Genomic DNA, 14,934 nt, shown 5'->3' with positions numbered 1-14,934 from the left:
AATTATTATATCCAGTCCATTGTCAAATAGTTGTGTTTAGATTAGGGAGGAATGGAGATGTAGAGAGCTGTGCTTGTCTACTCCCAGCTTCAGTTTGACTGCTAATTGTGTCCTATGCCAAAAGAATGTAGGCAGAATTATCTTTTGAAGATAATTCAAAACCTATAAAGAAATTATCTTTACAGGTTAATATTAATCTGTAAAATTCCATCATCCCAAACGTGGAACGTGTATTAAAATTTAAATTGAGCAACAAATATACCACTCGTGTTTACTTTTGAAATAAATATTGTATTTTTAGAGTTCTATTCTTTTGAGAAAATAGATGAATGATTAACCATTTACACATAGTTAATACATAGTTATATGCATGCATCTGCTGGCTTGATACATGCACAGGTATACATTTGTATTTTCCAATAATATATTACTATTTTACTACAGTTGGGATTCTTAACTTGGGATTCAGGGCTTCCCAGAATAGAGGGAAAATAAGTGATTTGGATGGGGAAAAGATTATCATCCATATTTCTATCAATCTTTCTAAGTGAAATTTAGCATGATCTTCAGCTTTGAATGAGGATCTCAAAATAGTCCTAATAGTAACTGATTTTTTTTTGCCAGAAGGACATATACTTTTGATTCATCACACAGTTGGTACATATATTTTAAATTATCAATTATGCTTTGAAATTATTATTGTTAATAGGCCTGCTACTGTGTGTCTTACTATTAAATATGTTAAATTACCTTGCAGCAAATGGGCTTTTTTAACTCGGGAACACATGAATTCTCAGACAAATTCTACTAGACCTTCAAAGAAGAACTAACACCAATCCTCCTCTAATTAGTCCATAAAATAGAAAAGGAGAGAACCCTTCTGAACTTATTCTATGATGCTAGTATCACCCTGATACTAGACAAAACAAGACAAAAACACATCAAGGAAAGAAATCTTCAGACCCATATCCCTGATAAACATAGATGCAAAAATTCTAAATAAAATACTGACAAATTGTATATAAAACATATTTAAAAAAATAGTGCACATGATCAAGTGGGGTTCATCCCTGGGATGCAAGGTTTGTTCGATATACAGAAATCAGTAAATGTAATTCACTGCTTCAGTAGACTTAAAGCCAAGAATCATGATTGCCAGACATGGTGGCACATACTTGTAATCCCAGTGGCTTGGGAGACTGAGAGGAGGATCACAAGTTCATCCGGAGCCTCAGCAATGGTGAGGCACTAAGCAATTTAGTGAGACCCTGTCTCTAAATAAAATACAAAATAGAGTGGGGATGTGGCTCTGTGGTTTGAGTGCCCCTGAGTTCAATCCTTTGTACCCGCCCCCAACCAAAAAAAAAAAACCACGATTGTCTTAATAGATGCAGAAAAAGCATTTGACAAAATATAGCACCCTTCATGTTCAAAACGCTGTAAAAACTAGGGGTAATAGGAACATACCTCAACATTGTAAAAGCTGTATGTGTTGAACCCAAGGTCAGCATCATTCTAAATGTAGAAAAACTGAAAGCATTCCCTCTAAAAACTGGAACAACACAGGGAGGCCCTCTTTTACCACTTCTATTTAACATAGCCCTTGAAACTACAGCCAGAGCAATAAGGCAAAAGAAAGAATTTAAAGGGATATGAATAGGAAAAGAAGAGCTCAAACTACCCCTATTTGCCCATGACATGATTCTATTTTAGAAGACCCAAAAAACTCCACCAAAGTACTTCTAGAACTCATAAAAGAAGTCAGAAAAGTAGCAGGTTGTGAAATTAACACCCATAAGTAAATTGTGTTCCTGTGTACCACTAATGAATCAAGTGAAAGAGAAATTAGGAAAACTATCCCATTCACAATAGCCTTAGGGAAATAAAATAATTGTAAATCAATCTAATAAAAGAGGTGAAAGACCTTTACAATGGAAACTACAGAACACTAAAGAAAGAAATTGAAGAAGACCTTAGAAAATGGAAAGATCTCCCATGTTCTTTGATAGGCAGAATTAATATTGTAAAAATGACCATGCTACCAAAAGTGCCATACAGATTTAATGCAGTTCCTATTAAAATTCCAGTGAGGTTCTTCATAGAATAGAAAAAGCAGCCATGAAATTCATTTGGAAAAATAAAAGATCCAGAATAACTAAAGCAGTCCTTAGCAAAAAAGCAAAGTAGGAGGCATCACAATATCAGACCTTAAATTTTACTACAGAGTAGTAACAAAAACAGCATGGCATTGGCACAAAAACAGACATGAACACCAGTGGTACAGAATAGAAGACACAGAGACAAACCCATATAAATATAGTTATACTAAATGGAATGGTATCGAACTAAAAAGCTTCTTCACAGCAAAGGAAACAATCAAGAGCATGAAGAGAGAGCCTATAGAATGGGATAAAATCTTTGTCACCTACACCTCAGATAGAGCATTAATCTCCAGCATATATAAAGAACCCATAAAGGGGACTGGAGTTATAGCTCAGTGTTAGAGCCCTTGCCTAGCTTGTGTGAGGCACTAGGATTGATTCTCTGTACCACATATAAATAAATAAAATAAAGGTCTATCAAGAACTTAAAAAAAAAAAAAAAGAAAGAAACTCATAAAGCCCAACACCAAAAAAGCAAATAACCCAGTCAATAAATGTTTGAAGGAACTGAATAGGTACGTCACAGAAGAAATATGCTAAACAAATATATGAAAAAATGTTCAAAATCTCTAGCAATTAGAGAAATGCAAATTAAAACTACACTGAGATTTCATCTCCAGTCAGAATGATAGCAATCAAGAATACAGATAATGATAAATACTGGTGAGGATGTGAAGAAAGGTACACTCATATATTGCTGGTGGGACTGCAAATTGGTGCAACTACTCTGAAAAACAGTATGGAGATTCCTCAGAAAACTTGGAATGCAACTATCAGTTGACCCAGTTATCCCTCCTGTTGGTATATACCCAAAGGACTTAAAGTCAGCATGCTACAGAGACACAGCCATATCAATGTTTATAGCAGCTCAATTCCCAATAGATATGGTACCAACCTAGGTGCCCTTCATCAGATGAATGGATGAAGAAAATGTGTTGTATATACACAATGGAATCTTGCTCAGCCATAAAGAAGAATGACTTTATTACATCTTCTGGTAAGTGGTTGGAACTGGAGACTATCGTGCTGAGTGGCATGAGCCAATCCCAAAAGACCAAAGGCTGAATATTATCTCTGATGTGTGAATGCTAACACCCAGCAAGGGGTGGGGAGTGGGAATGGAAATTCAGTGGATTAGACAAAGGGGAATGAAGGGAAGGAATAGGAAAGACAGTGGAATGAATCTTACCTAACTTTCCTGTATACATATAGAATACATCACAGTGAATCTCCACAATATGTACAGTCACAGACTGAGATCCTAATTAGAATAAGATACACTCCATTGTCATGTATAACTAAAAAGAACAAATTTTTTAAAAAAAACAGAAAAAAAGAAGGCATAGAAGTTCTTTCTAGGGAGAGTCAAAGTCTTATAGTACTGACAATTTACAGCAATGTCCCCACTCATTTGTTTATAATACATTAGAGTTTAAGTATGTTCAGGAAAGTGAATTTCCAAACATGATATAGTTTTAATTAAATAGTCCCTCACAAATAAACGTAGTGCTTAAAAAAAATTCTGCAGAGATCAAAACTAAATGATACAACAAAATGGAGGCAAAATAAGTAACAAGTTGACACTTTCTCCATTCTGAAGTAAAAACAATTATCACATAATCAAATATGACAAGAAGTTGCCTTATATATTTAAAATTATTTAGACTATATGAACTTCACCATACTTGTCTACTATATGTTGAGTTATTAGCTTCTGATTGTATAAAAATATATTGTTGGTTAATTTAAAAAACTTTACACAAGGATAGGATACTTAAAATTGTTTCTTGGTACATTACATAATAAAAAATATCTTTGAGATATATGGACTAATATTGGGTCATTTTCATTAAAGTATGTATGGTATGCTGGCTAATTAATACAAAAGTCTTACATTACATATGGCATCTATTAATCCCTTAGACATGCAAAATAATCTTGCAATTATAAATCTAATCATTAAAAAAATACTTTAACAAGGATATAATTTCCGAGCCTGTTGAGAATTATTATAGCAAGTGTTTTGAGAAAGGCCTCTTGGCTATTAGGATGAAGCACATATTTCCGGTAATGCCAACACACAAATAAGTATAGATTTTTAAAAATTATAGTTAACACAGTCTATTTACTTCACAGTCTCATAAAGTTATTAAGTTGTACAAAAGAACTTAATTTGCAGTATATATACAGGAAACAAACAAAAAACCCTTTAAAGATAAATGTTTTGCCAACAAGGTCACTTATAAGAGTCAAGTTGAAGTTTTATGGTTTTGAACACTATTTTTCTGTAAGATAACCTATCCTCACAAAACTATTAAAATAAGATAGAAATTAAGGAATACAGAGAGAACAGAAAATCAGTTTATGATCCTCCCTTGTCCCTCCTATCCTCTCCTACCTGGTTCTCCTTTCTCTACTCTGCTAGGCTTCTTTTAGCTCACCTATTTGTATTGATTGGTTCTTTTTACATATACGCAGAGCTGAAATTCCCTGTGATATATTTATATATGCCCTTAACATGGTCTTTAAGAATAAATTCCATTTGGTCTCCCCTTTCCCATCCCTCCCTCTCTGCCTCTCGATCTCCTTCTACACTACTGATCTTCCCTATACCTTTATGTTATCCTATCCTTCCCTCCCTCTTCCCTTTATTTTATTCTAGCTTCCACATATGAGAGAAAACCTTCAACCTTTGAGCTTCTGAGTCTGACTTATTTCACTGAGCATGATGGTCTCCATTTCTATCCATTTACCAGCAAATGCCATAATTCATTCTTCTTTATGGCTGAGTAGAATTCCATTGTGTATATGTACCACAATTTCTTAATTCATTCGTCTATTGACTTACATCTGGGTTGATTCCATAATTTCACTATTGTAAATTGTGCTGCTATAAACACTGAGGTGGGTGTATTGCCACAGTATGCTGATTTTAGTTATTTTGGGAAAATATTGAGTAGAGGAATAGCTGGATTATAACCTGGTGGTTTCATCCATAAGTATTTTGAGCAATCTCCGTACTGCTTTCTGGAGTGGTTATACTTGTCTGCAATTCCACCAACAATGTACAAGTGTTCCTTTTCCCCCACATTCTCTACAGTATGTATAATTGTTTGTAGTCTTAATTATTGCCATTCTGACTGGAATGAGATGAAATCTTAGTGTACTTTTGATTTGCATTTCACCAATTGCTAGATGTCGAATACCTTTTTCATGTATTTATTTGGCCTTTTGTGTCTCCTTAGAAAAGTTTGTTTAGTTCTTCTGCCTATTTATTGATTGGGCTATTTGTTTTTATGATGTTAAGTTTTTTTCAGTTCTTTATATTTTCTGGATATTAACTCCTATCAGAGGAGTAGCTGGCAGAGATTTTTCTCCCATCCTGTAGGTTATACAGACACATAACATGGTGTTTTTTGTTGTTGTTGTTGTTGTTTTTGCAGTGCTGGGGATCAAACCCAGGGCCCTGTGCTTGTAAGGCAAGCACTTTACCAACTGAGCTATCTCCCCAGCACACATAACATTGTTTTTAAAGAATTCATTCCCCATTGCTGCACCTTTCCTAACCTTCCACTCCGCCTTCTCAGTTTCCTTCTCCACTACTGATCTTCCCTACACCTTTTTGATATACTGTCCTTCCCTGCTCCTTTGCTTTACTTTACTGGAACTTCCACACACACATGCTCTTAATTGTTTCCTTTGCTGTACAGAGACTTTTAATTTGATGGCATCCCCACATACTGATTCTTGGTTTTATTTCTTGCACTTTGGGATTTTGTTGAGGAAGTTGGTGTAGGCAGTGAGGATCGTACATTTTCTTCTAGTTGTTGAGAGGTTTCTGGTCTGCTTCCTGTCTTTGATCTATTTCAATTTGACTTTTGTCCAGGGTGCATTACAGGGGTCTAGTCTCATTTTTCTACATAAAGCTATCCAATTTTCCCAGCATCATTTATTAAAAAGGCTGTTTTTTTCTCCAGAATTTATTTTTGGCACCTTTTTCAAGTGTCACATGGCTGTAAATATGTGTTTATCTCTGTGTCTTCTACTATGTTCCATTGGTCTTCATGTCTATTTTGATGTCAATACCATACTGTTACTACAGTTTTGTAGTATAATTTCAGAACAGGTATTGTAATACCTTCTGCATCACTTTTCTTGCTTAATATTGCTGTAGCTATTCTAGGTCTCTTATTGTTCTAAATGAATTTAAGAATTGTTATTTTCTGTTATTTTCTAATGAAGAATATCATTGATATTTTGATGGGGATTGCACTGAATCTGTATACTGCTTTTGGCAGTATGACCACTTTGACAATATTAATTCAAATGTATTATGTTTTCACACAAATCTGCCAGTAAGATACTTCTTTTAAAAAATGCAGAGGTATTTTTGAAATGCACAAAATAAAATATATAATGTATTATAAAGTAGGCTGATATGTAATCATCCAAATGTTTTTAAAAGACACTTTTTTTGCTCAAGTCCATTATTTTTTTTTGTTCTTTTTAGATATACATGACAGTACACCGTATTTTGACATATTACACATACATAGAGTATAACTTACTCTTATTAGAATACCATTCTTGTGGTTGTACATGATGTGGAGTTTCACTGGTCGTGTATGTACATATGAACATAGGAAATTTATGTCTGATTCATTCTACTGCCTTTCCTATTCCTGTCACCCGTCCCTTCTCTTCATTCCTCTTTGTCTAATCCACTGAATTTCTATCCCCTCCCCCTTATTTTATGTTAGCATCCACATATCAGAGTAATATTCAGCCTTTGGTCTTTTGGGATTGGCTCATGTCACTTAGTATGATAGTCTCCAGTTCCATCCCTTTACCAGAAGATGTAACAAAGTCATTCTTCTTTATGGCTGAGCAAGATTCCATTGTGTATATACATCACATTTTCTTCATCCATTCATCTGTTGAAGGGCACCTAGGTTGGTACCATAGCTTATCTATTGGGAATTGAGCTGCTATAAACATTGATATGGCTGTGTCTCTGTAGCATGCTGACTTTAAGTCCTTTGGGTATATACCAACAGGAGGGATAACTGGGTCAGCTGATAGTTGCATTCCAAGTTTTCTGAGGAATCTCCATACTGTTTTTCAGAGTAGTTGCACCAATTTGCAATCCTACCAGCAATATATGAGTGTACCTTTCTTCACATCCTCACCAACATTTATCATTGCCTGTATTCTTGATTGTTGTCATTCTGACTGGAGTGAGATGAAATCTCAGTGTGGTTTTAATTTGCATTTCTCTAATTGCTAGAGATGTTGAACATTTTCTTAACACTTGGCCCTCTGACTTTCAAACTGTGAATATTGTCCCAACAGGAACTCTTTTACATTGCTGTGACAAATATAAGTTGACACAGTGACTTCAGAGACTAGTAATGCATTATCTCTAAAGTTGAAAATGTGCATCCTTTAATCTACAGTTTCTGTTTCTCTGTGTCTATCCTGGAGAAGCTCTCAAGTATAAGACGTGTAAGGATATTTGCTTCAACAATGTTTGTGATAACAAAAAAAGCGAACTATCTTTTAGTAGGGGAATAAATGGTACTTTACTTGTATAATGATACATAACTGTAAAAATGAATGAACTATTTGTCTTCAATCAACATGTAGTTCGAAATATTGCATGAAAATATAAGCTTTAAAAGGGTAGCTATCATATAATCCCCGTTTAACCATATTAAACCCAAACAGTAATGCATATCACTTGAGTGTGTGAATATTTATTTCAAAGTTCAAAATATACATGGGGATCATATATACCAACTTTATGAGAATGGTTACCTTGGGGTATGGATTAAGCTGTATCTATGCCATTAAAATTTCTTAGAGAAAGGAGAACGTTTCCATTTGAAACAGATATGGGAAAATGTCATTCTCAGTGGTAGTTTGTGGATCATATTGTTGGCTACTTAGATGTCTGTTCTTGTTCATTCTTTTGAGTGTATTTTCAGTGTTATCATTGACAAGTATTTACATATTATTTTATGTCAACTGAGTGAATGATTTTTACTTACTATATTTTATTCTCATGTTTTTAATTTGGTCTTTCTACTTTCAGACCCTTACATATAACTACCAAAAATAGTCAAGAAGTTGAATTGTCAATAAGTGAAGATTGTTCATATAAAGTTATTTTCTTCATTTTATAGGGAAAACATCAGAGAGAGGCTCATTTTCCCTGTACAGCAGAGACACCGGATTACCAGGCTGTCAAGTAAGTTTAGTGAATTTAAAAAAAACAAAACAAACAAACTTAAGTTTTACACAGTGAAGCAAAGGCTTCCTTAATAATAGAGAAGTTCGAAATTTATCTACATTATTTCTTTGTTTAATTTGTGACTACATGTGGTAGTGTTTTAGCAGTTGAATATATTTTCTCTTCCTCCCTTTCCCAATTCAACAGACTGGCTTTATCATCAACAGTTTCCATAATCTACTTCCATTTTAACTGGAAACAGAATAGCCAAAGTTCTGTCCATTTCTAAAATACCTCTCATAGCAGGGCACAGTGGTGTGTACCTGTAATCCCAGTGACTGAAGAGCCTGAGACAGAGGAGTGTAAGTTTGAGGCCAGCCTCAGCAACTTAGATAGACCATGTCTCAAAATAAAAATTGAACAGGGTGGGGGGCAGGGAATGTAGCTCAGTGGTGAAGCACCTGAGTTCAATCCCCACACTAAAAAGTAAAATAAAATGTCTATTATTTCTGAAGGTAGTTTTTAACAATTCCCCATAGAAAAGCAAAATTGTTGGTATGTTACATGAAGCATATATGATTAATCTGAACTCAGAGGCACTAAACCACTGAGTCACATTCCCAGCCCTATTTTGGATTTTATTTAGAGAAGGGGTCTCACTGAGTTGCTTAGCGCCTCAACATTGCTGAGGTTGGCTTTGAACTTGAAATCCTCCTGCCTCAGCCTTCTGAGCTGCTGAGATTACAGGCTTGTACCACCACACCACCCAGCAATTCACAAGTTTTTAATTGCATATTATTCTGAGCAGTGTGATTTAAAATATCATTTTGCCCCACCTGTGATGTGAATCATCCCTTTGTCCACACTGTATATGCTACTTTCCTATTAGCACTTTAGGAGCCATCTTCACTTTTAGATTGATTATTGTGGTATCTTAGTACTTGTTTCAACTAACCTTTATTTTGCTTGATAATGGCCCCAAAGTGAAAGAGTAGTGAGGCTGGCACTTCTGATATGCCAAGGAGAAGACGCAAAGTCTTTCCTTCAAGTGAAAAAGGTAAATAAAAGTTTTGAACTTAATAAAAAAAATGGAAAAAGTCATGCTGACATCACTAAGAGCTAAAATATTTTGAGAGAAAGAAGAGCATATTCACACAAGTTTGTTATATTGTTGTAATTGTTGTTTTATTATTGGTTATTTACCTCTTACTATGTCTAATTTATAAATTAAACTTTATAATAAATGTATATATGTAGGAAAAATAGTACATATAATGTTCAATACTGTCCAGGGTTTCAGACATCCACGAGGGAATCTTGGAACATATCCCCAGTAAGGGGCACTGGAATATCATAGAGTTGAGGATTCCAGCAGAACTAGCACTTACATTTCTTAGCTTCTGACCCAAGTAGTCATACTCTATTCTCATCTGATTGACCTTTTCCAGGTACAGTGGTGCATACCTGTAATCCCAGCAACTTGATTACAGCATCTGAGGCAGGATGATTGCTAGTTCAAAGCCAGTCTGAACAACTTAGTGAGTCTCTTAGCAACTTAACAAGACCCTTTCTCTAAATGAAATATAAAACAGGCTGGGAGTGTGGCTCAGGGGTTAAACACCCCTGGGTTCAGTCCCCAATTTAAAAAAAAGATTTTTTTTCAGGGTGCTAATAATTGTTACCTTCTTTCCATGTATTTGTTAACTTTATTTCATTATAGTATTTAAAGTATATAGATTTCTGATATAACCAGTGCTCTTATCAACTCACAAAAACCAAACTTGTCATATTTACAGGAATGTTGCAAGGTGATGATATCACATTGATATCTTAAAATAGAATATCATGGAAGTATTTACACTGTGGAAATCAAAAAAATGCTACAAATCGGGGGCAGGGTGGTGTTTGTTTTGTTTTGTTTTTTTGTTTTTAACCAGTTGTTAAGACATTTACCAGCAAACCACTCATGACCAATTAAAAGTTACAGAAAGGGAATTGGGACTATAGCTCAGTGGCAGAGTGCTTACCTAGCATGTGTGAGGCACTGGGTTCAATCCTTAGCACCAGTTAAAAATAAACAAAGATGTTCTATCTACAACTACCAAAAAAAAAAAGTTATAAAAAGGGCTGGGGTAACCCAGTGGTAGAATGCTAGGAAAGCATGCATAAGGACCTTGGTTCAGTCTCCAGCACCACACACACACACAAAAAAAGTTATAGAAGACCAAAAAATGTAAATACTTATTTGAATCACATTAGGTCAGTAGAAAAGCAACAATTGAACTTGTTTTTTGAAGATGACAGTGCCAAGTTATATGTATTGCTTTTTCTATGTAATTTTAGCAGTACCTATTGATAAGAAACATGATGTCCTCTTTTGAGCCAGATCAAAAGTGGATCAGTATTTATCATATTTCTGTTTATAATTGGTATGAGAACTATTTTATGCTACAAATTATTTTTTGAATTTATAGTCTGTATTTGAATTATTTAATGAGTTGGTTTGAACCCTGATTCTGATTTTTAATCTTAGCTACATCACTCTTGTCAGAATTTTGCAGGACACTTAATCATCACTGTTCTTCTATGAATAAGTTAAGAGCAAACCAAAATTTTAAAAACTAATTTACATCATTTTGACAATAAATGGTAAAAAATAACTACAAAGAATTTTGTAGTTTGAAGTGCTCTGCAAGCTGTCATTGTGAACTATCGTCAAGTAGACTTGTCTCCCAGCCTGCTTCAAGGCCTTAAAATTGTTTTTACCAAAATCTCAGTTCTAAGGCAGCAGTTTGGTCAGCCAATTTGGAACCTTACATCCTTATAGTTCTTATTTATTACTTCAGGCATATGAGAGTGCTATTCTTGTTTTGTAATGATACAGTAGAATATAAGTTAATGTAAATTGAATGTAGTAAGGAAAAAAAAGGAATGTAAGATTTAGAATCAGAAAACCTAGGTTTAAATCCTATCTCTGCTTTGATTCTGTCATATGAAAAATATGATTAGCAATTTCTACTTCTATATACATTGTTGATCCATGAAGGTTAAATTCTGTGTGCTTGTGAAAGAGAAATTCATATTTCTCAATTCATACATCCCACATACTGAAAGGTCTGATGCATGCCTAATATTTCCAAGAGACCTGTAACTTTGAGAGCCACTGGTCTGATATCAGTGCCACTGCTAAACTTGAGGAAAAAACTATTTTGAGCATTTTGAAACTATCGCTAATCATAGGCATTAACTCATATTTTTCTCCTCTTAACAAAGGTATTACTACTAATTAGAATTAATGGTAACCTCTGTTTATGTAATTTTCCTGTTTGCAGAGGTGAATCTTAATAGTTTTTTGCCAAGGTTGATATGCACTTACACCAAATTTAACTCTCATATTTAAAAAATTATTTTAAGCCTAGGTACATACCACTCTAATTGAACAATTGGTACTGCTTCCTGAGAACTGAACCAAACAAAATATACTCATGTTTATTCCTTTAAACCACAATTCATCTTGGAGTATTATTGTATTATTTTATTGTATTATTATTTATTATGTATTATTTTTTCAAGGCTATGTATCCAGCAAGTAGTAAACCTAAACCCATGTTTGAGATTTTTAACTGATATGACAAACTGCAGCTCAGAATTCAAAAAATTCTTTGTCTATGCCCATAACTCCTTCCATTTTAATTTCTTTGATTGAGGAAAGCTTGGGAATTTGTATGTTTATCAAGTATTCCCAGAAGTTCTAATTCATATGGACTGGATTTTATGCATTGAGAAACCCAGCTTCTCTGTATATGCCAAATCTAAGGATATATGGAATATAAAAACAAAAGAAGCTATACACTGTTTGGGAACTATAAATAAACATTTTGGAGATCAGCAGGCCTATGGAAATTAGAAAAAGGTTATTGGAGTGTATGATGGGCAATAACATTACATATTGCTGTATACAAGATTTAAAGATATTCAAGTCAAGAATGATTCATTTTTGAAAAATTCCCAGAAGCAATGCATGACCCCAGAGAAGAAGCCCCAAAATTCAGCAGAGCAGAGAGAAGATTGTACTACAGCAAGCACAAACAGCATCAGTGAAGACAGGAGGGCTCTTAAAACAAGAAAAAGAATTCATCACTGTGAAAAGAACAATGACTTAGCTATTTATTATTGTTACTTAGCTCTGACTGCTGCAGTTGCTGGGAGAAATTTTGATGGATGACACCAGCTGATTTTGTGCTTGAGTAAGTAAGCTCAGGAAATTGAAGAGTTAAAAAAAAAGGTCTATTACTTCCATTCCAAGAAAAACCTGTATTCCAAACAGTATTAATTATTATGGATCAGAGACAGAAAAAATACACTTAACTAATTGGCTGCCATTTTGTCTTATCTATTCACAAGGACAAAAATCCAAGGAAATATAAATTAGTGACTATAAAATTATATCCACATACCACCTCAAAGCCATTTTTCTTCAACAAAATCCCCCAAGAAACATTAACTTAGCTATTAATGTACGTAAATGCAGCTGACATACTGCAAAATTCAGGCTAATTTAATAATGCCTAATGGGCCTTACTTCATGTTAGGATGATGTAATAATACGTTGCTAAATGAGTCTCCTCATATTACCTTCACAGCAGTCTTATAACTGATGGGCCATTAAAAGGAAACTGGTATAGCAATGTTACCGGAAACATTGAAAGATCATTCTGCAATTGAATTTTTTTTTTTTTTTTTGATTCAGCGCAGAGCATAGAAGCCATCATCTTTATTAAAAATAGTTATTTACTTTTAAAACTGCTATAGTTAAGTGAAAAAACCCTTTTATCATTACAAAAGTTTTCATTGATGCCTTAAGTATTTTTTCAAGTAGTTTGAACATTTTTTCAACCTAGAAGATGGCAGAGTCTGGTTTTTCTTCAGAAAGTTGAAAGTTTTATCTGAGTTAAAATAGTATAATGTTGAGAAAATGACCACTTTAAAATTTAGCTAACTCTGTTATTTGAAAATGCACTCATATCATTTGCTTCTTTCTCATCTCTTCCATTATCTCATGATGAGTCAGTAAATATATCAGGAAAACAAAAATGATAAATGTGTAAACACCTAGTAAAAAAACTTCAAAATAAATAAAGGAAAATTTGATAGCATTGAAGAGAGAAATAAACATTCATAATCATATTTGAAGATTTGAATACCCCTTTCACAGCAATTGACAGAATAACTATCCAAAAACCTTACTAAACACAGAACTAAGTGAACTATCAATATCCTTGACCATTGACAACTTATAGAACTCCACATTTGACAACTGAAGAATATCAGTTTCTTTCAAGGGCACATGTTACATTCAGCAGTTTTATTGTCAATAAGGTATATAGAAAAATACCAAGTATTTGAAAATTAAGCAACATATGTCTAAATAATCTATCATTTTAAAAAAGAAATCACAGGGGCTGGGGATATAACTCAGTTGGTAGAATGCTTGCCTTGCATGCATAAGGTCCTGGGTTCAATCCCCGGCACCACTTAAAAAAAATTAAAGAAAAAAGAATAAAAGAAATCACAAAGGGCCAGGTATGGTGGCACATGCCTGTAATCCAGTGACTCAGGAGACTGAGGAAGGAGGATTGCAACATAGCGAGACCCTATCTCCAAAGAAAATAAAATAAAATAAAAAGGACTGGGGACATTGCTCAGTGGTTAAGCACCCCTGGGTTCTATCCCTGGTAAGCCATCTCACAAAAGATTTCAACTGCGAAAATATAAAACATTACTGAGATAAAATAAACCTAAAAACCATCATTTAAATCTTAGTGCTTCCTAACTTCAGTTATAGATTTAGTGTAGTCCTACTCTGAATTCCAGCAGGCTTTTTATAGATACTAACAAGATTATTTAAAAGTTCATTTTAAAATGCTAAAGATTAAGATGCCAAAATAATTTTGAAGAAGAAATGAGAATGAATTTACCTTACTTCATGGTTTACTGCAAAGCAGCACTAATCAATACAGTGTGATATTTATATAAAGATTAGTAAATAACTCAAGGAACAAACTCAGAAATCCAGAAAGGAACCCACATATATATGGCAGACAGTGTTTGATAAAAACACCACAGCAATTCAATAATAAAAGAAAAAACTCTTTAACATATGGTACTGTAGCATGTATAGGAGAAAAAAGGGAACATTATACCATATAAAACATAAACTGGAAATGGATCATAACCTTACTTTGAATGCTAGAATAATAAAGCTACTGGAGGAAACCAGATGAATTTCTTTGCCACCTTGGTTTAAATATTTCTTTAAAAAGGGATAGAGAGCATGAAACATAAAAGAAAGATTGATGAATTGAATTGAATCAAAATTTAAAACTTGTACTTATCATAAAACACCATGAAGAACATGAAGAGGGAGTGTGTGTAGGAATGCACTTCTATAGTCCAGGCTGCTTGGGTGACTGAGACTGAGTGATCATATGTGCCTAGGAGTTCAAGCCAGCTTGGACATCATAGCCTGAACCTATCTTT

At 34.1% G+C, this 14,934-nt stretch overlaps 1 protein-coding gene across 13 annotated transcripts in view; it reads left to right on the top strand.

The window, feature by feature from the left end:
* Positions 1-14,934, top strand: part of Tcf12 (transcription factor 12) — a 355,814-nt gene that overhangs the window by 244,265 nt on the left and 96,615 nt on the right. For all 13 annotated transcript variants that reach the window (XM_047539600.1, XM_047539603.1, XM_047539606.1 and 10 more), the window contains one exon: positions 8,348-8,412. In XM_047539600.1, the coding sequence (XP_047395556.1) occupies positions 8,348-8,412 (65 nt within the window). The remainder of the gene's footprint in view (positions 1-8,347; positions 8,413-14,934) is intronic.

The sequence above is a fragment of the Sciurus carolinensis genome, chromosome 2, assembly GCF_902686445.1.
Source record: "Sciurus carolinensis chromosome 2, mSciCar1.2, whole genome shotgun sequence".
NCBI lineage: Eukaryota > Metazoa > Chordata > Mammalia > Rodentia > Sciuridae > Sciurus > Sciurus carolinensis.
This window is presented reverse-complemented; position numbering and strand designations above follow the sequence as displayed.